General features: G+C 36.9%; 1 protein-coding gene across 1 annotated transcript; it reads left to right on the forward strand.

The window, feature by feature from the left end:
• The first annotated feature begins 1,419 nt into the window (after positions 1 to 1,419).
• Positions 1,420 to 17,187, forward strand: afg3l1 (AFG3-like AAA ATPase 1). Its single transcript, XM_041796045.1, has 16 exons — positions 1,420 to 1,773; positions 4,287 to 4,371; positions 4,687 to 4,781; positions 5,031 to 5,180; positions 5,514 to 5,585; positions 6,088 to 6,212; positions 6,298 to 6,568; positions 7,482 to 7,619; positions 8,736 to 8,889; positions 9,844 to 9,951; positions 10,175 to 10,300; positions 12,468 to 12,578; positions 12,714 to 12,829; positions 13,042 to 13,242; positions 13,324 to 13,518; positions 15,512 to 17,187. The coding sequence occupies exons 1-16, from the start codon at positions 1,642 to 1,644 to the stop codon at positions 15,737 to 15,739; spliced, it is 2,307 nt and encodes a 768-aa protein (XP_041651979.1). The 5' UTR covers positions 1,420 to 1,641; the 3' UTR covers positions 15,740 to 17,187.
• Positions 17,188 to 17,613: the final 426 nt, after the last annotated feature.

Genomic DNA, 17,613 nt, shown 5'->3' on the forward strand with positions numbered 1-17,613 from the left:
TCTTGATACCTTTTGACAATACTTAATGGATAATACTTTGTGATATACCTTTTTTGATGACAGTTAAAGTGTAAGTGAACCCCCAGCTTAAAGCTAACTCTGCCCACTTCAGGATTTCAAGAAAGAAATTGGGCAGTTTGGAAAAAGGACGGTGCAAGTGTCAGAAATAACACCAACATTGGTGTGTTATATCATAGTTCAGTCAGATTCTTCAGTAAACAGCTAAAACAAAATGTTAAATCGTTCACTGCTTCTTTAATTTATTCTACTTAATAGATAAAACCTATTGGTTAGATGTAATTGCCAATACTTATTGTAATTACTTATATATAATGCTTAATTTATAATACTAAATCTATAATACTCTATTGATGTTATTGAATTTACAAAACTTAATTAAAAATGCTTATTTGAAATATTAATTGATAATGCCTTATTGATGATTAATTGATCATACTTTATTGTCAATACTTAATTGGTAATTCTGATTTTAGATAGTTTGTGAAACTTCTTAATTGATAATATTTAATTGGTTATACTTATTGCTTATACTTTTTGATAATACTTAATTGATAATATTCATCTTTGATAATAATTTAGATAATTTGTTATTTGTGACACTATATTGATAATACCTGTTTGTAATACTTTACTGATAAAACCTAATTAGTAATACTTTATAGTTGACACTTTTTGACTATATTTAATAGACAATACTTTTTCATAATAGTTCATTTACAATACTTAATTAATAATACTTATTGGTTATACAGAATCGCTGAAATGTTCTGTAATTACTATTTATAATGCTTGATTGATAGTCTTAATTTATAATACTAAATCTATAATACTTCGCTGATATTTAATTTACAAAACTTAAATGATAATGCTTATTGATAATGCTTTTTGATGTTTGATTGATAATACATAATTGATAATACACAATTGACAATACTTTATTGAATATACTTAAACTATAACACTTAAGAACAGCAGTTAAGAGCGTTTACACCTCTGGTTATTTGACGCTAATTTTCATTATGATGATAATTGCTATTATGTTGGGTTTTGCTAAACAACCATTGAACTTTGACCTCAACCCTTCTATTGAACTTAGATACAGTTGTAAGGCTTTTAAACTGTTTAAAATGTTGTGAAATAGTCTGATGTAATTTAATTTTGCTGATGTAATCTATAAAAACGCGCTGTCATGCATGTTTTGGTAACACCAAACGTTACATGGAAAAAAGAGCTCCTCTGTCTCAGCCAATCAGAGGGAAGGTGTGCTGTGAGGACCCGGAGTTGACTTTTATGATTCCTGAATGAAATAAACCAATCTTAAGTTAATTTTACAAGTCTCAGGGTAAAATAAAGTGAATCACGTATTTTTTGTTAACATTAGTGATTATCCGATGACCATTATTGTGTGAAGATATAAGTGTTTAATTTTCTGTACGTAAATTTATAGCAGGCGTTTGAAGAGAAGGTCTGCCGGGTCTTTAAACCTCTCTTCGTTGACATTTCATGCCGTAGCTCTTATTCAATAACAGTCACTGGTTCATCATGATGAAGATAACAAGAGGAAATTAACTCATTACACTTTATCTCGGACTTTAACACGGGGCACACGGCACTGGGAGGATGTCTCAGGTTCTGAGGCTTCTCTCGGGGGCCGTCCTGCCTCTCTGCCGGGCTGGAGCAGCCCGCGCTCGGCTCTCCTCGGTGTCTGCTGCTCGGCTCTTCACAGCCGGATACCGGAGCTCGGCTGTCCCGGTGAGTGGAGGTGTAAGGGGGTTCAGTGGTAAAAGAGAAATAAATAAGAGCCCGTCAGTGACCCTGTTACACTAAAATCACAGTTAGTGTTGGTTTGAGGGTAGATATAGTCCGCTTAGATACCAAACCTCATTGAAAAATCTAATTTTCAGGCATAATTTGTGTTATGCACTCTGTAAAACTGATGTTAATAACCAGTGTGAACAACTTTGATGTACTTTTTGATTCGGCATTGATTCTGTCTAAAAGAAAACCCAATCCATGTTAAAAATAAAAGCTTTTTCCTTCCGTCTGTGACGTAGTATTGAAGTAATTTCTCAAATAACAGAGATTGTATTCTTGCCAAACACGTGGTATCCAATCACCTTCTGGTATCCTGACATCTTGCATAAGATCTGTAGTGATTACCAAAGCTGTATATTACTAAAAACTATAACAATAGAACAAGTTCTGACCAAGAAAGACGGTTTGATTCAGGGCCCCCCCTGGAATGACTGGATAGATACCTGACAGTAGGAGCCCATAAAGGGAAAGGTTACCCAGTACAATCATAGTGATTCCAAATGTACCTGCTCTGTTACCATGGCAACTAAAATCAGAGTCCTGGGCATCTGGTATTGAATATTTCTTGATTTTCATTCACAAAAAATGCAGGCAAACTGCTGCTCCTCCTTCTGTCTAAATTGCACAATTATGTTGGCAATTTGTGTGTGCAGTTTTCAACCCTGATTTCAGTTTTGTTAAATGTAAATGAAAAACAGAATGTAGTGACTCTCAAATCCCATAAACCCGTACTCTGTTCCCAACAGAACATAAAAACCTTTCAGATGTTGAACGCTGAGACGTTTTACCGTTTCATGGAAAATTTTTTGCTCATTTTTAATTGATGGCAGCAACACAAAAAGTACAGACGGGGCCACAAAAGGTTGGAAAAGTAAGTGGTATTGATGAAAAACAGCTGGAGGAGCATTTTGAAACTAATTGGGTAAATTGTAATCTGGTCAGTAACATGACTGGATACGAAAGGAGCATTTTATAGAAACAGAGTCTCTCAGGAGTAAAGATGGCAGAAGTTCACCAATCAGTGAAAGACTGCAACCTTCCTCCACCCCAGCTCCTCCTTTGTTCTGCTTCTGACTCAATCAGTGTCAGGTGGATCCCAGAACAGCCACAAAATCAAATATAAATAACAGCAAAGAGCGCGAGTTAATAACTACTAATAAATGAACATATTTATGAAAAATAAGCGATAACTAATATGATACTAGAAATTATTAGTAGTGCATGACGAATAACAAACATTTGGAAGAGATATGCATTCGTTATGATGGAAAAAATGTACTTAACATGGCAAAAGTAAAACTGTAACTTAGAAATTCAGGAAAATAAACAATTTAGCATTATCTCTGTCAACATGAGAAACGGCACAGAGCAACACAGTAACAGCAGGAAATCAGGAAGTGATGCTGTACACTCCCAGTGTCAGTGTCCCCAAGCCTCATTGTTGATTGGCTGATGGTTGTGTGACGTTAAGCCACATGGAAAGTGTGGCGGGCGGAACATTGGGTAAGACTGTAGGGAGTGAAATAAAAAAACAAAGGGGAAGACACACATTCCTCTCCCAAAACTCCATCAGCTGGTCTCCTCACTTCGTAGACGGTAACAGACTGTTGTTAATAAGAAGAGGGGATGCTACACAATGGTAAACATGACCCTGCCCCTACGTTTTTGACATGTGTTGCTGCCATCAAATTCAAATTGAGCTAATATTTTTCATGCAATGGTAAAATGTCTCAGTCTCAACATGTGATATGTTGTTTATGTGAATCAAATATGGGTTTATGAGATTTGACAATCATTGACTTCTGTTTTTATTTACATCTTAAACAGCGCCCCAGCTTTTTTGGAATTGGGGTTGTAGATAGTTCTCGCTCTTATTAAACTTAATTATTTTTTGATTCTATTGATCACCAAAAATTAACAGATTGTTTTTATAAACAGCTGTATAGAGCAGTGGTTCTCAACTGGTGGGTTTGGAACCAAAAGTGGGTCATGGAGAAAAAAAATTGCACCAAATTTTCTTTGAGACTCTATAAAACATGCATGATTTGTCCTGTTCCGTTGTTTTGTCGTACTTTTTGTACCATCTAAGGCCCAAGCTCTACTTTTTTTTTTTTTTAACAAATGTATCTGATTGACCAAAAAGATCTCCAAAATTTGGGTCATAATTCTCCTTGAGGAGTTGATGATCGGTCTTGTGACTCAACCAGTGAAGAACCATTGGTATAAAGGAAAGTATCTGGACTTTAACATCCTTTAAATCAAAAAGATTGGAGACAAGCTAGAGACATTCCTCCAAAGTCTGTTGCGTTAACCTTCACAAGTCAGGAGTTTTTAATCAAATTATCCTCTTCATGAGTTTGTTAACCTTGTTTAAGGTCATGAGATGTTCTGTGTGTACTAAAAACCTGCTTGTGTTTTAGTTACTAGAAGTTCCTCTATGTCTTTTTCAGAACATCTCTCGGACTCCAGTGAACTTCCTCTCCTGTCGAAGATTTCAGACCCTTCAGAGACGGCTCTACTCCTCTGAGCCCAAAGGTAAACGGGATGTTCTTTACCCCGAGAAGAGCAAACAGTGTGGTGCACACCAGGAGGATAAAAGGCGGTTCTTCAAACTTGGAAACCTCTACAATTTTTGCTGGATTTTTTTTCTTTTCAGCTCCAGAACAAATTCAGGCCTTATATGAACAGAAACTGACTGCTCTAAAGTGCTGTTAGGAGATGATATGAGGCCTAAAACACCACTGACTTATGAAAGGCAGAACCAGAAAGCATACCTCCATGAATGTATGATTTCACTAAAAGCAGAGCCATGTTGAAGATGTTAAATTAAGAGTTCTCTGCTGGTTTCAGATGGAAAAGGAGGAGCAGCAGGAGGAGGAGGGGGAAGATCAGGTGGAGGCAAGAGAGGAGGAGGAGGGAAAGACTGGTGGAGTCGATTACAAAAGGTAAGTCAGATTTCCAAACACAAACCTCCAAATTGAACATAAGAGGTTTAAATCAAATCCTCTGTTATTACGGGCATCTGCAGGGGCTTGAAGGTGTGAAAAAGTCTGACATGAATATCCGTAAATTCAGGCTTGTGTTCACAACAAGAGGTTCAGATTATCCCCAGTCATTTAAAGGTTTTGGCTCAAGTGGATATTCATGTGATGGCCATCTGAGAGTTCTGTTCACATCTTGCTGACGCTCTGCAGGGAGACATCCCCTGGGATGAGAAGGATTTCCGTTATCTGGCGGTGACCGTGGCCGGAGTCGGCTCAGCTCTGCTGTACTTTTACTTCAGAGACAACGGCCGAGAGATCAGCTGGAAGGACTTTGTTCACCGCTACGTGGGCAGAGGAATAGTGAGCAGAATTTAAACTTTTATAATCAAATCTCACTTAAATTCTCAGGGAAGAAGTACAACTAACGTCATGTTTGTGTCTATGTAACCATTGAGAGATAAATGAGCTTTCCTTTTAAGTAAGCTAGTGTAATGCAGAGATAAAGAGGCTACATCTCTAATGGTGCTAAGAACATGTACTGGTGTTACAGCAAACAGATAAGTAGGCATTGCTTCACTTCATTGTAAACTGTAGTTTATAAATATGTGCAGTTATATCTGGTGCACTGCTCTGCTCTCTGAATGCTTCTGTTTGTGTGAAAATGTATTTAAAGTTTGTTTTTAATCTGTGCAGGTGGAACGGTTAGAGGTCGTCAACAAACAGTTTGTCCGAGTCATCCTGGTGCCCGGAGCTGATGCTGATGCGGTGAGAGCAAACAGCCTTTGGTGATATATCGGCGTTGTTCACAAGATTGCCCTCAGTTGATTCCTACTTTTTAAAATCAGCTACAGTAAACACATGAGAGATGTCCTCGATCTCTAAATGATGCCCAAAGAGGAGAGGGATAGGTTTCTCACTTAATATATTCTGGCATTTTTATTTTTTTTCCTATCATGTAAAATACGCTGCTTATCAAAACTTAAGCCTAATTAAACGGAAGCTAAACAGTTGAATTTCAAAGTTTTTTTATATCTATATTTTGTAAATGTTTGCTGAAAAGATGCAGAATGTAACTTTCAGACAGACGGTTCAGTCTTGGCCAACACAGTCAGGATCTTTACATATATTTTTGTATATATATATATAAATATACGTATATTTACATGGTTGGTGTTGGGATATTAAACGGCCTGAAAAGCTGCAGCATGATGGAGTAGCAGGTTAAATTTCTATTTGTCATTTAAATGACTTCACATCTGACACTCAGAGCTACGTTTGGTTCAACATCGGCAGCGTCGACACCTTCGAGAGGAACTTGGAAGCGGCGCACATGGAGCTCGGTCTGGAGCCGTCACACCGACCCGCTGTCGTGTACAGCACAGAGAGTGACGGGTGAGTCTAACATGAAAACACGCCTGATTTTCTCATGGATTTAAACAAACTCTTCCCTCTTTCACTGATGATTCTTCCCCCTCAGATCCTTCATGATGAGCATGATCCCCACTCTGCTCCTCATCGGCTTCCTGCTCTTCACACTGCGGCGAGGACCAATGGGAGGAGGCGCTGGAGGCGGCAGGGGCGGGCCCTTCAGTATGAGCGAGTCCACGGCGAAGATGATGAAGGACAACATCGATGTGAAGTTCAAGGACGTGGCCGGCTGTGAGGAGGCCAAACTGGAGATCCTGGAGTTTGTCAACTTCCTGAAGAATCCTCAGCAGTACCAGGACCTCGGCGCCAAGATCCCAAAGGTACAAGGACCCAAACGCCCAAACAGCATCATGGCAGGGTCCTGATAGAAGCAGGGAATTCAGAAAAATGCCTTTAAATTACTGCAGATAAATGAGTAAAAGAGAAACTGTTAGGAGGAGAAAACCTTATGATTCTGAGGTCAAGAAACTAGATTTTAAGCTTTGATAATATCTTAATAAAAATCAAACAATATAGGGTCATTTCTTGTTTTTAATGAACAAAAATTGCAGGTAAATTCCTGCACAAAATGTACTGAAATACTGCCAAATTATTGTTCAATTTACAGTGGATCAGAGTCTGCCTGCAACCTTTGATAATAAAAAGAACAACAACAACAACAAATTAATTAACAAACAACAATTTAACCGATTAGATCAGCGGTCCCCAACATTTTCTTGCTCCCAAGACCGTTTCCATGAGGATAGTGTTTTCATGGACCGGCTATCAATGTGTGGGGGATAAATATACCAAAATAAAATAATACAAACAGCTTAGAGACAGAGGATGTCCAGAAAAATAAACCTGTATTTTAAATAAAACTCATTAAAATGCAGCTTTCTTTTTCTTGGCAGTCATAGGCTGTCCTCTGTATGACATTTGCTTGTACTTATTTTAGCTTGTAGGATTTATTTTTGGGTATCGTGACTGAGACGAGTGTCTTGACACTGTGTCAAAAGGCACAGACAGGTAATGTAAGGGAAGATTATCCAATGTTTTTTCAAAATAAAACATCTTTCAGACTCTGATAGTCAATAAAATAAGAATAAAATAAGTTGTTAATTCCTGTTGTGTGGCTGGTACCAGTCCATGTCCCGGTGATTAGGGACAGCTGAATTAGATAATAAAATATGATCAATAATAACACTTCTATTAGTAGTTAAATGCATTTATTGTGTCTTTTTGCCCTTTCAGGGTGCTGTGTTGTCTGGACCTCCGGGGACGGGGAAAACTCTGCTGGCTAAAGCCACAGCTGGCGAGGCAAACGTCCCGTTTATCACTGTCAACGGCTCTGAATTCCTGGAGATGTTTGTGGGTGTCGGTCCAGCCAGGGTAAGTATGCTTGAATTTGGTAAAAATATAAGAAATCTGAATTTTTTTCACACTTATATGGAGCAAAATAAATTAACTCACAGCGTTAGTGTCCAAACATTCCAGCATTCATATAGAACAACTAAAAAATATTAATTAATATTTTTTCCAACTTCTTTTACATTTTATTCTCTGCAAGATTAGACCTGATCATAAATATCAAATATTAATTACATTTTAGGGATTTAATCTTTAGATGCAAGTTTTTAAATGCAAAAGATCCCTGTTGTTTGTAATGTAAACAGCGTTATGATTATCATAGCCTTGGATCTGCGAATAATGAGCAACAACTTTGGTTTTTATACATTATTACTATTGTTGTTTTTTTTTTAAATTATTTTAAGAGTAAACCAAAAATGGATGTCATACATAAATTATTTAAAAAAAAACCTTTATATTTAAAAAATAATTTCAACTTCGCTTGCATCCATTTTTAATCAAGATCAGACCTGATCATAAATATCAAATATTAATTAATTTTTGGCAATTTAACCCTTTAAATGCCAGTTTAAGTGCAAAAAAAACCTACACAATAAAATAAAATATTTTTTATACTACATGCAAAGTTGGATTTCGTTGAAGGGGATTATCACAGACTTTAATTTTTATTTATTATTATTTTTTTTATTTTAAGATTTTAATAAACTGTTGAAATAATGCCCCTTATAGAAAACTATGGAAAAAAAACATGCAGTTTCCCCTCATGTTTAATATGGAAATTGGCTGATATTTGTTGACAAATAGGAAAAACTGTTAATGTGAAGCGATGAGTCCAGAATGAAAGCCTAGTATCATAAATGCATGTTTTTTTACTGTGATACTGAAGGATCAAAAATTGTGGTTTAGATGGGGCATTTTTGGTCACCAACAGCCTGAGTGATACAATCGTCTACAGAGATTATTATTGACCCGCTACAGGTTCTGGTATAAAAATGAAAACATTCTATTGAAAAAAAGCGTACCCTCTACATACCCTATATCTAGGCTGTTAGCATTAGCACAAACAAAATGCTAATAGAAAAATGCCCTCAACATCCTCCATGGCTTGAAGAACACCTGTTTTGCTGTCTTCCACAGGTGAGAGACATGTTTGCCATGGCGAGGAAGAACGCTCCTTGCATCCTCTTCATCGATGAGATCGACGCCGTGGGGAGGAAGAGAGGAGGCGGGAACTTTGGAGGTCAGAGCGAGCAGGAAAACACGCTGAACCAGCTGCTGGTGGAGATGGACGGTACGCCTGAGATAAACGGATGATTCTAAATGTGTTAGGTCAAATTATGATTTGTTTTTAAAGATTTTAATTAGGGCTGGGACTTCATTGCATTAATTAAGAATAATTAATTACAGAAAAAATAATGCGACAAAAAATAACGCGACAAAAAATAACGCATTTAATCGCAATTCATTTTTGCACTCCGAACAGCGCGGAACATTTCTCATTGCACGAGTTCCCGGTATACCCGTAATACTGATGCACAGGACACAACAGGAGAAACACCATGGAAACCAATCAGAAGTTGTTGCTGGGTTTGGTGGGTGGAAAATTTAGTTTTAAAAACCCGATGGACACCTGGATAAAAGTACAGTTGTGTGCAAATAGTGCAAGAAAGAATTTGCCTATCACTGAAGCTCTTCTAGCCACCGCTACCACCTCAATGCCAAACATGCTGCAGCTAGCACAGACAACGTTCCTAGTTCAAGCAGGCAGTGTCGCCAATCTGCACTCAACAAGATGACGTGGTTCAGAGCCAAAATGAGTCAGTCCATGACTGAAAAATTAACAAACTCACTGGTGAAATGGATTGCAGTGGACTGTCGACCACTCTCGCTGGTAGAAAATAAGGGGCTAGAAGCGGTGCTACAGATAGCTTCCTCTGACCCAAATTATGAACTGCCATGCAGAAAGAAAATTTCAAACAATCCATTCATAATATTCCTTATTCATATTGCACTTTATGTTAACACTCAGTGATGAAAGTAAACACGATTTTGTTGTTTAAGCTCATTTATGTGTCTATTCATTGATTCAGTCATATACCAAAATCCATTTCAATTTAAAAATGTTGCTTCTTGTGTCAAATATTGATATGTGATTAATTGAGATTAATTTATTACAAAGCCTCTAATTAATTAGATTATTTTTTTTTTAATTGAGTCCCACCACTAATTTTAATCTAACCTTCAGGCTTTAACACGGCGACCAACGTGGTGGTGCTGGCTGGAACCAACAGACCCGACATCCTGGATCCAGCTCTGATGAGACCGGGGCGCTTCGACAGACAGATCTACATCGGTAAAGTTTAACTGATCTGACGCTTAACGATTCCTTTGGTTTATAGAGTGATTACTGTACTTGAATGGGTTTCCAGATTACTTCGACTCGCTTCTTCTTAAGAACCTCAGAAACTACATTTTTCCAGGCCCTTTGTGGCATTGCCATTTTTCTATTCTGTCCCACCAACAGCACAAAAACCATAGACATGCAGTCTCTAAAGCAACTTCCTGTCTCCTCTCAGGCCCTCCTGATATCAAAGGCCGAGCGTCCATCTTTAAAGTCCACCTGAGACCAATCAAACTCGACCCCAACATGGACAAAGACATCCTGGCCAGGAAGATGGCCGCCGCCACGCCGGGATTTACCGGTTAGTTACATCTTTAGCTTTTATTCTGATGTGAAGGTTTTTAATGAAAACTGTTAAAGGCATGTGGAGTACCTTAATTTAACGTAGGCACCATTAAATGCTCATAGGGAGAGAACAGTGAATACTATGATTGACTCAGACTCTCTTTGGAGACACCTGGTGTTCTCTATAAAAAGGTGTGTATTTATCCACATAGTGGAAATATCAGATATCTGCAAAAATCTAAAATCATGCATCCCTAGATCACATACCTCTTCAGCTGAATTAATTCTTGTGATGCTTTAAAAGACATGTAATTGTACTGATATGTAGTTTGTGGTTGTGATTCACATAGAACATATAAAAAAACCCACAGCAGCCATTCAGACAGTGAGCAGGGTTTATCTACCATGAGGGTGTGCATCAAACATCATGGCACCAGCTCTTAGTCATAAAAGCCCTCAATGTGAAGAAATTGTTCCACTCAGGGTGTTCATGACAAAAAAATGGTAGCATACATAAATGACAATAAAAATGATTTACAGTAAGATTTTTTTTTTACTTCTTTTGCATTGATTTTTAATCATGACCAGCCCAGATCATAAATATCAACTATTGAAAATTTTTGGGGAATTTAACCCCATAAATTAAATTCCATAAAAAACCCTAATGTATGTAAAGTAGAAAAAAATAAAATCCAAATTATTTTGGATGCTACATGAAAATCTGATTTTTCTAAGGTTATCACAGCCTTGAATATGCTAATAATGAGAACAAATTTGACTTTTCATTTTTTGTAATTTTAAGATTTTATTAATTTTTAACACTCAGGGTGTAATGATCTTAAAATGGCCACCATACATAAATAGCAATAAAAATACCTTACAGTTTCTTTAAAAAACCCACTATTTTGCATTGTTTTTTTTAACAGGATCAGATCTGATCATCATTATTGAATACTTATTAATTCTTGGGATTTTTACCCTTTCAATGCCAGTATAAGTGCAAAATAAAGATCTTTGTAATATAAAAAACACAAAAAAATTAGTACTACATGACAAATGAATTTCTCTGAAGTGGTTATCAATGAACAGCTACTTAAGATATTATGCATTATTTTTTTTCTCTTAATTTTAACATTTATAGTTAATTGTCACACTCAGAGTTTAATTTTTCTATTGATACAAATATCAATACAATACTAAACAATAAAAACATATTTTTCTGCATATTTCTTTTCAGTCAATATCAGACCTTATCATACATTTCTTGAGAATTCAACCCTTTTATGTTAAAAATGACCAACAACTTTAATTTGTATGGAACTTTTTCAAATCTTAGGGTTTTATAAATTATTACACTGAGATTGTTTATGCCTTAAATAAAGAGCAACAAATTTTAAAAGAAAATTCAACTTTTGTACATCAAGCTTTTTTTCAAAAGATCAGACCTCATCATAAATATCACATAATGATTGATTTTCAGGAATTCGTCCCTTTAAAATGCCAGTTAAAGCCTAAAGAACTTGTTTTTTATTGAAAGAACACAAAAAATGGAAGAACACTATATACTACATATACATATATACATATACATATATACTTTGATTTTTATGCAATTTAACTTTTTTAGATTTCAAGATTTTGATAAATTGTTACACTCTGGATGTTAACAGCCAAACCATGCAAAAATAGTGATAAAAATACTACACTGTTTTTTTAAAACACCAAAACAACCCTACAAAACTCAAATATTTAATACTACAAGCAAATTGAATTTCCCTGAAAGGGATTACCACAACCTTGAAAATGTTTATAATCAGCAGCTACTGATGTTATCATTTTTCTTTTGAAGACCTTAGTTACTTTTTACAACAGTAACCTGATGTGAAACCAGGAAAAAAGCATGCAGTTTCCATCCAAAATAGATGTTTAAATTAACAATTAAAAAAAATTTCCGAACGGGAAACGGAAAACAACAAAAAAAGGTGCAAAATGGCCTCAACATCCTCTCTAAGGGTTAAAACAGCCTCTCAGATTTTATCAGTGTTACAGGTATGTGAATTTATTTAACATCTGACGAGCCCCAGAATGAATCCTCGGGCACATGCAGGGATCTGGACTCTGAGGTTGAGACTGGGAATCACTGGTCAGGATTATAAACTTGTTTTTTTCCTTAAATCAATCAGGAGCCGACATCGCAAACGTCTGTAACGAGGCCGCTCTGATCGCTGCCAGACACCTGAACGAGTCCGTCAACGCCAAACACTTTGAGCAGGCCATCGACCGCGTCATCGGAGGTAGGCGGAGTTTAAAGATGAATGTGCTTCTATTTTTTCTCTGGATGATATTAACAACAACAGACCTTCAGTGAAACAACAGACTAAAGTTCAGAAAGAGCAGTCAGTGAACCATCAGGGTTTTGTTTGTTTGAGGTCTGGAGAAGAAGACTCAGGTCCTGCAGCCCACAGAGAAGAAGACGGTCGCCTACCATGAGGCGGGTCACGCCATCGTAGGCTGGTTCCTGGAGTATGCTGACCCGCTTTTAAAGGTATGCCTTCTCTACAACATCACTTTTTAAAAATCAGATTAATTTTTTCCTTCGTTTTGGAGACGACAGTGCTGACAGAGTAGGAAATCAGAGAGAGAGACATGGAAAAAAGGAGCCATAGGTCAGAATAAAGCCTGGGATTATCAGTCAGTATCTCAATATCCAACTCACTGATGTCTAACTGGGGTCTAACTGCCTCTGTGTTTTTCTAGGTGTCCATCATCCCTCGTGGTAAAGGTCTAGGCTACGCTCAGTACCTGCCCAGAGAGCAGTACCTGTACAGCAGAGAGCAGCTCTTCGACAGGATGTGTATGATGCTCGGGGGCCGCGTGGCTGAGCAGACTTTCTTCGGCAGGATCACCACAGGAGCTCAGGACGACCTGAAGAAGGTCACACAGTCTGCCTACGCCCAGGTACGCAGCCTACCACTCACCTTAAGAGTCTGATTTAAGAAAAGAGTCCTCTCTTTAATCTCACTCCTTTTCCTCTCTCAGGTGGTGCAGTTTGGGATGAGTGAGAAGGTGGGACAGGTGTCGTTCGATCTGCCCCGGCAGGGCGAGATGGTGATGGAGAAGCCGTACAGCGAGGCGACGGCTGAGCTGATCGACGAGGAGGTCAGGGAGCTGGTGGAGCGAGCGTACCAGAGGACCATGCAGCTCATCGAGGAGAAGAAGGAGCTGGTGGAGATGGTGAGATCCTTAAACCCTGAGGGATTGTTTTCATGTTAGTCACACTCAAGCTGCTGAGTGCAAAATGCACTTTTCATAAGGTAGCTGAAAATATATTCTACATTAATATTTCATTCTACTTTCACTGAGCTGTTATTTTTCACCCACAGCTGACCTAATTATTGATATCAAATATTGATTAATTTTCAAAGATTTTAACCCTTTGAGTCCCAGTTCTTTCTCATGCATGAAGCCACCCTGATTTTTGATAAAAAAAAAAAAAAGACAAATGAATTATATTCAGTATAATACATGCAAAATATTTTTTTGTGTTGAATTATTACAGCCTGGAAAATGTCAATGATTAGCAGCAACACATATTTTTATGCATTATTATTTTTGTGCAATGTCAAAAACTGACTCTGCAGCTGCTAAGTGCAAAAATGCATTTTTCATACAGTAGCTATAAAACATATTACACGTTAATATTTTATTCTACTTTCATTGGGCTATTTTTTTCACCTACAACTGACCAAAGTATTGTTATCAAATAATAATTATTTTTTTAAAGATTTTAACCCTTTATGCCACCATGTTTTTTTTTTTTTTTTTTTAAATAAAAACAGAAAATCATTCCTTTTTTTCAGTATACTACATGTAAAGTATTTTTGTGTTTGATGTCATGATTAGCAGTGACATTGATTTTTATGTATAATCTTCTTTTTGTGCAATGTCAAACACTGACTCTTAAGCTGCTAAAATGCAAAAAAGTGCACTTTTTATTCAATAGTTATAAAAAAAAATACATTAATATTTTTTCTACTTTTATTGAGTTATTTTTTTTCACATTCAATTGACCTAATTATTGATATCAAATATTAATTTAATTTCATTTTTTAACCCTTTGAATTACAGGTTTTTTTGTAAGATGCCACATTGTTTTTTATGAAGAAAAACAAACAAACAAAGACATTATTTATTTTCAATATACTACATGCAAAGTAATTTTTGTTTAATTTATGATTAGCAGCTACACTGTTTTTATGCATTATTTGTGCGTGTTTAGCATGTTTTTTCTCCATTTGTCAAATATGGTCAAAATGATGCCATCTGGTGGAGAGGAATAAAAATGATCAATTCCAAGGTAAAAGCCTAGATTGAGACCCAGATAGAATAAAATGCATGTTTTATGCCTTAATGGAAGTGAGACCAAAAATGTCAGTTTGAATGGGTTTCAATGGAGCATTTTTTGCTATTAACAGCACGAGTGTAAGCCTTGCTTGTAAACCTACTGTAGGAGCTGAGCTGGAAATAACAGGATCATATAAAAATAAACAATCCAATATACATGAACACAGACAAAATTATCAAAAAAGGAATAATTAAAGGCGTGTAAAATGCACACAACCTCCTGCTAGGGTTAAAAACATTCCTCAAACGTTATAAAAAAAAAACTTATTTTGTGTTTTCAGCAAGTAAACTTTCCTCTTTTATAAGTAATAGTGCCCATTTATGTAAAATGTTCATCTGGAAAAAAAAAACGTATCAAATACAGAAAAATGCAACAATTATCTAAAAAGAACATTTTAGCTGCCCTCAGTTTCAAAGAGTGAGTTGATTCGACTCTTTAAATTGTGTGGGGCACCTTTTAGAGGAGTGAGAAGAATGGTTCTATAAGAGAGGAGCAAACTCCCGTTCTTTCTCTCTGCACTCATACTTGTCATAAATATGTGATCACTTCATCCAAGATGAGTATGCATTAGAAAAGTCCTTGAAAGTCCTGGTATGGAGGGTACTGATGGCCTAACGGTTAGTTTGTCACATGGACAGAAGCTGTTATCCTCAAACTGGTCAAACCTGACCTTTGGTTCCTGCCCCCACTCTCTGTCCTTTAGTTCTGACTCATCTTTAATTAAGACATGAAAATAGATCTCGGCAATTATTGTATTAGAAAGTGAAAATTGGTATGAGTGTAGCAGATTTTCCCAGCATTCATCTCTGCTCTCCTCCTCAGGTGGGGCAGCGTCTCCTGCAGAAGGAGGTACTGGATAAAGCGGACATGTTGGAGCTTCTGGGCCCACGGCCATTTGAGGAGAAGTCGACGTACGAGGAGTTCGTGGAGGGGACGGGGAGCTTCGAGGAGGACACGAGTCTGCCGGAGGGCCTCAGAGACTGGAACCAGGAGAGAGGGGGGGAGACGGAGGAGACGAACCAAATTCAGGACAAACAGCAGGCCATGTAGAGACGAACAACAAACTCTGCACAGAGGAAGACAGTTTTTACAGAGCCTGAAGGGTTTCCCTTAAATTAGTAATGTAGACCCTCTTTGTTCTTTGGTACACTCAGTTAAAATCCACTTTGTCTAACTTAATAACTTCTCAGGTTTACCCACTATATCTCCTTTAAAAACAACTCAAATATTTAAACACAGGCCCTATTTTTATTTACAATTGAGACATCAAACACAGGCTATCATTACACAAGGATTTAGGTTCAGTTTTTGGGCTTTTATGGCTTTATTCTGAAAGAACAGTGGATAGAGTCGAAGAGAGCGCATTAGCAACATTCTGAAGCTCTTGTTTCCCACCACATCCACCCACTTCTCCAAATGCTGCCAAATTATTTTGGTAATTTAGACTGCTGTCTTTCTTGTCTGGTTAAAAATAAGTGAAGATCACAAAGTTTGTCTACTTTGATACCATCCATCACTAAAATAATGGAGATTTGATCATTTTCAATTACATCCAATTGAGACCGTGCATGGGGTTTTTCTGCATTTTCCTTCTTTCTTTGATCAAAAACAAAAGATTGCCAACTGTTCTGTGTTTAGGATATGTATTTTTTGGCCCTATCAGTACCCTTAGAAATTTAAAAATTAAAATTAAAATTTCTCCAAATTACTAAATCTGCCCCTGAGCGGGAATAAAGTATTTTATTTAAACTTTCAGAAGACGTTCAGATGAATCACTAACTCTGGGACTGTGGGATCATAAATGAGACCCATCAGGCTCTGTAGAAAGTCGATCCTCATTGCTGCCTTAAACAGGAGACCAACATCAGTGGACTAGCTTTTTAATATTTCTGTATTAATGATGCACATTTTCCCTCTGTGCGTCTACAGACTGATTTTATCCTTTTATTTATTTGATAAAAAGGGAGATTTGCTCTCTGACTGAAGACTTGAGAAGAGGAAAGAGTCTCTAGAAGAGCTTTCAGCAGCAAAACTGAAGTGTTTTATCATGTTTTAGGATTTTAAATTTTATGATGTGATGTTATTTCGATTCCTGCAGCTGTTTTTGTAAAGTTACTGCAGGATTGGCTGAGATTTTACCCAGCGTGGATTCATTTCACCACTGATGCTGTAAAAACATGCAGAGGAATGTAAACATTTAGTTTTAATAACTGAACAGAAAGCTGCTACTTCACCACCTCATATCTCCACAAGAAATATTTCATATTTTCTCTGGGGGATCTCTGATGTATTTTTAGTGAAAATTACCCTGAAATACAGAAACTGAAGTCATTAGTGGTGACTTCAGGGAATTAGACTTTCCTTTTATCAGGTTTTACATTTATGGAGCAAAAACATGTATTGAGATAAACTACTGCATTTGGTGAGAAGTTTCCCTTATTAAAGGTACAATATGTTGATTTTTTGCATTGAAATGTCTTCATATATTAAAGAATTACTACTCCTATGTTGTATTTATGGAAATCCTTCATTTCTAAACTTATGAGTCTTATCGGTCAGCCATGACAACATGGATTCTGCTTTACAGAGTGCTAGAGCAAGCTTCTGTTCTGTTGCTGTACCTCGTTCATGTTTAGTGCTGCTTACTTGTGATGAACCATGATTATTGAGTGAATCTGTCATAAGAAGAGTTTGTCTTTAGTATGACCCCATAGTTCATTTTCTTTGTTGGGAATCACTCCCATGACTTCCTACAGGCCCTGATGTCATCTTTTGTAATTGTTTCGATTGAGAGCCCCTGATGGTAGAATTTACATGAATTTAGGGTTAATTGTATGAATATGGTCTTCAGCAGCAAAGATTACCACTCATGGAGATGTGCACCTGAAGATGTGAAAAAAAGGTCTTCAGCAGCAAAGATTACC

This window comes from Cheilinus undulatus, linkage group 9 (genome assembly GCF_018320785.1).
Source record: "Cheilinus undulatus linkage group 9, ASM1832078v1, whole genome shotgun sequence".
NCBI classification, from domain to species: domain Eukaryota; kingdom Metazoa; phylum Chordata; class Actinopteri; order Labriformes; family Labridae; genus Cheilinus; species Cheilinus undulatus.

What these genes read in the sequence shown, in the direction of transcription:
- afg3l1 (XM_041796045.1), top strand. Translation starts at nt 1,642, where the DNA reads ATGTCTCAGGTTCTGAGGCTTCTCTCGGGGGCCGTCCTGCCTCTCTGC. An exon ending in GGTGGAGTCGATTACAAAAG is followed by an intron (nt 4,782 to 5,030) that starts GTAAGTCAGATT and finishes GACGCTCTGCAG; the next exon opens with GGAGACATCCCCTGGGATGA. An exon ending in GCTACGTGGGCAGAGGAATA is followed by an intron (nt 5,181 to 5,513) that starts GTGAGCAGAATT and finishes TAATCTGTGCAG; the next exon opens with GTGGAACGGTTAGAGGTCGT.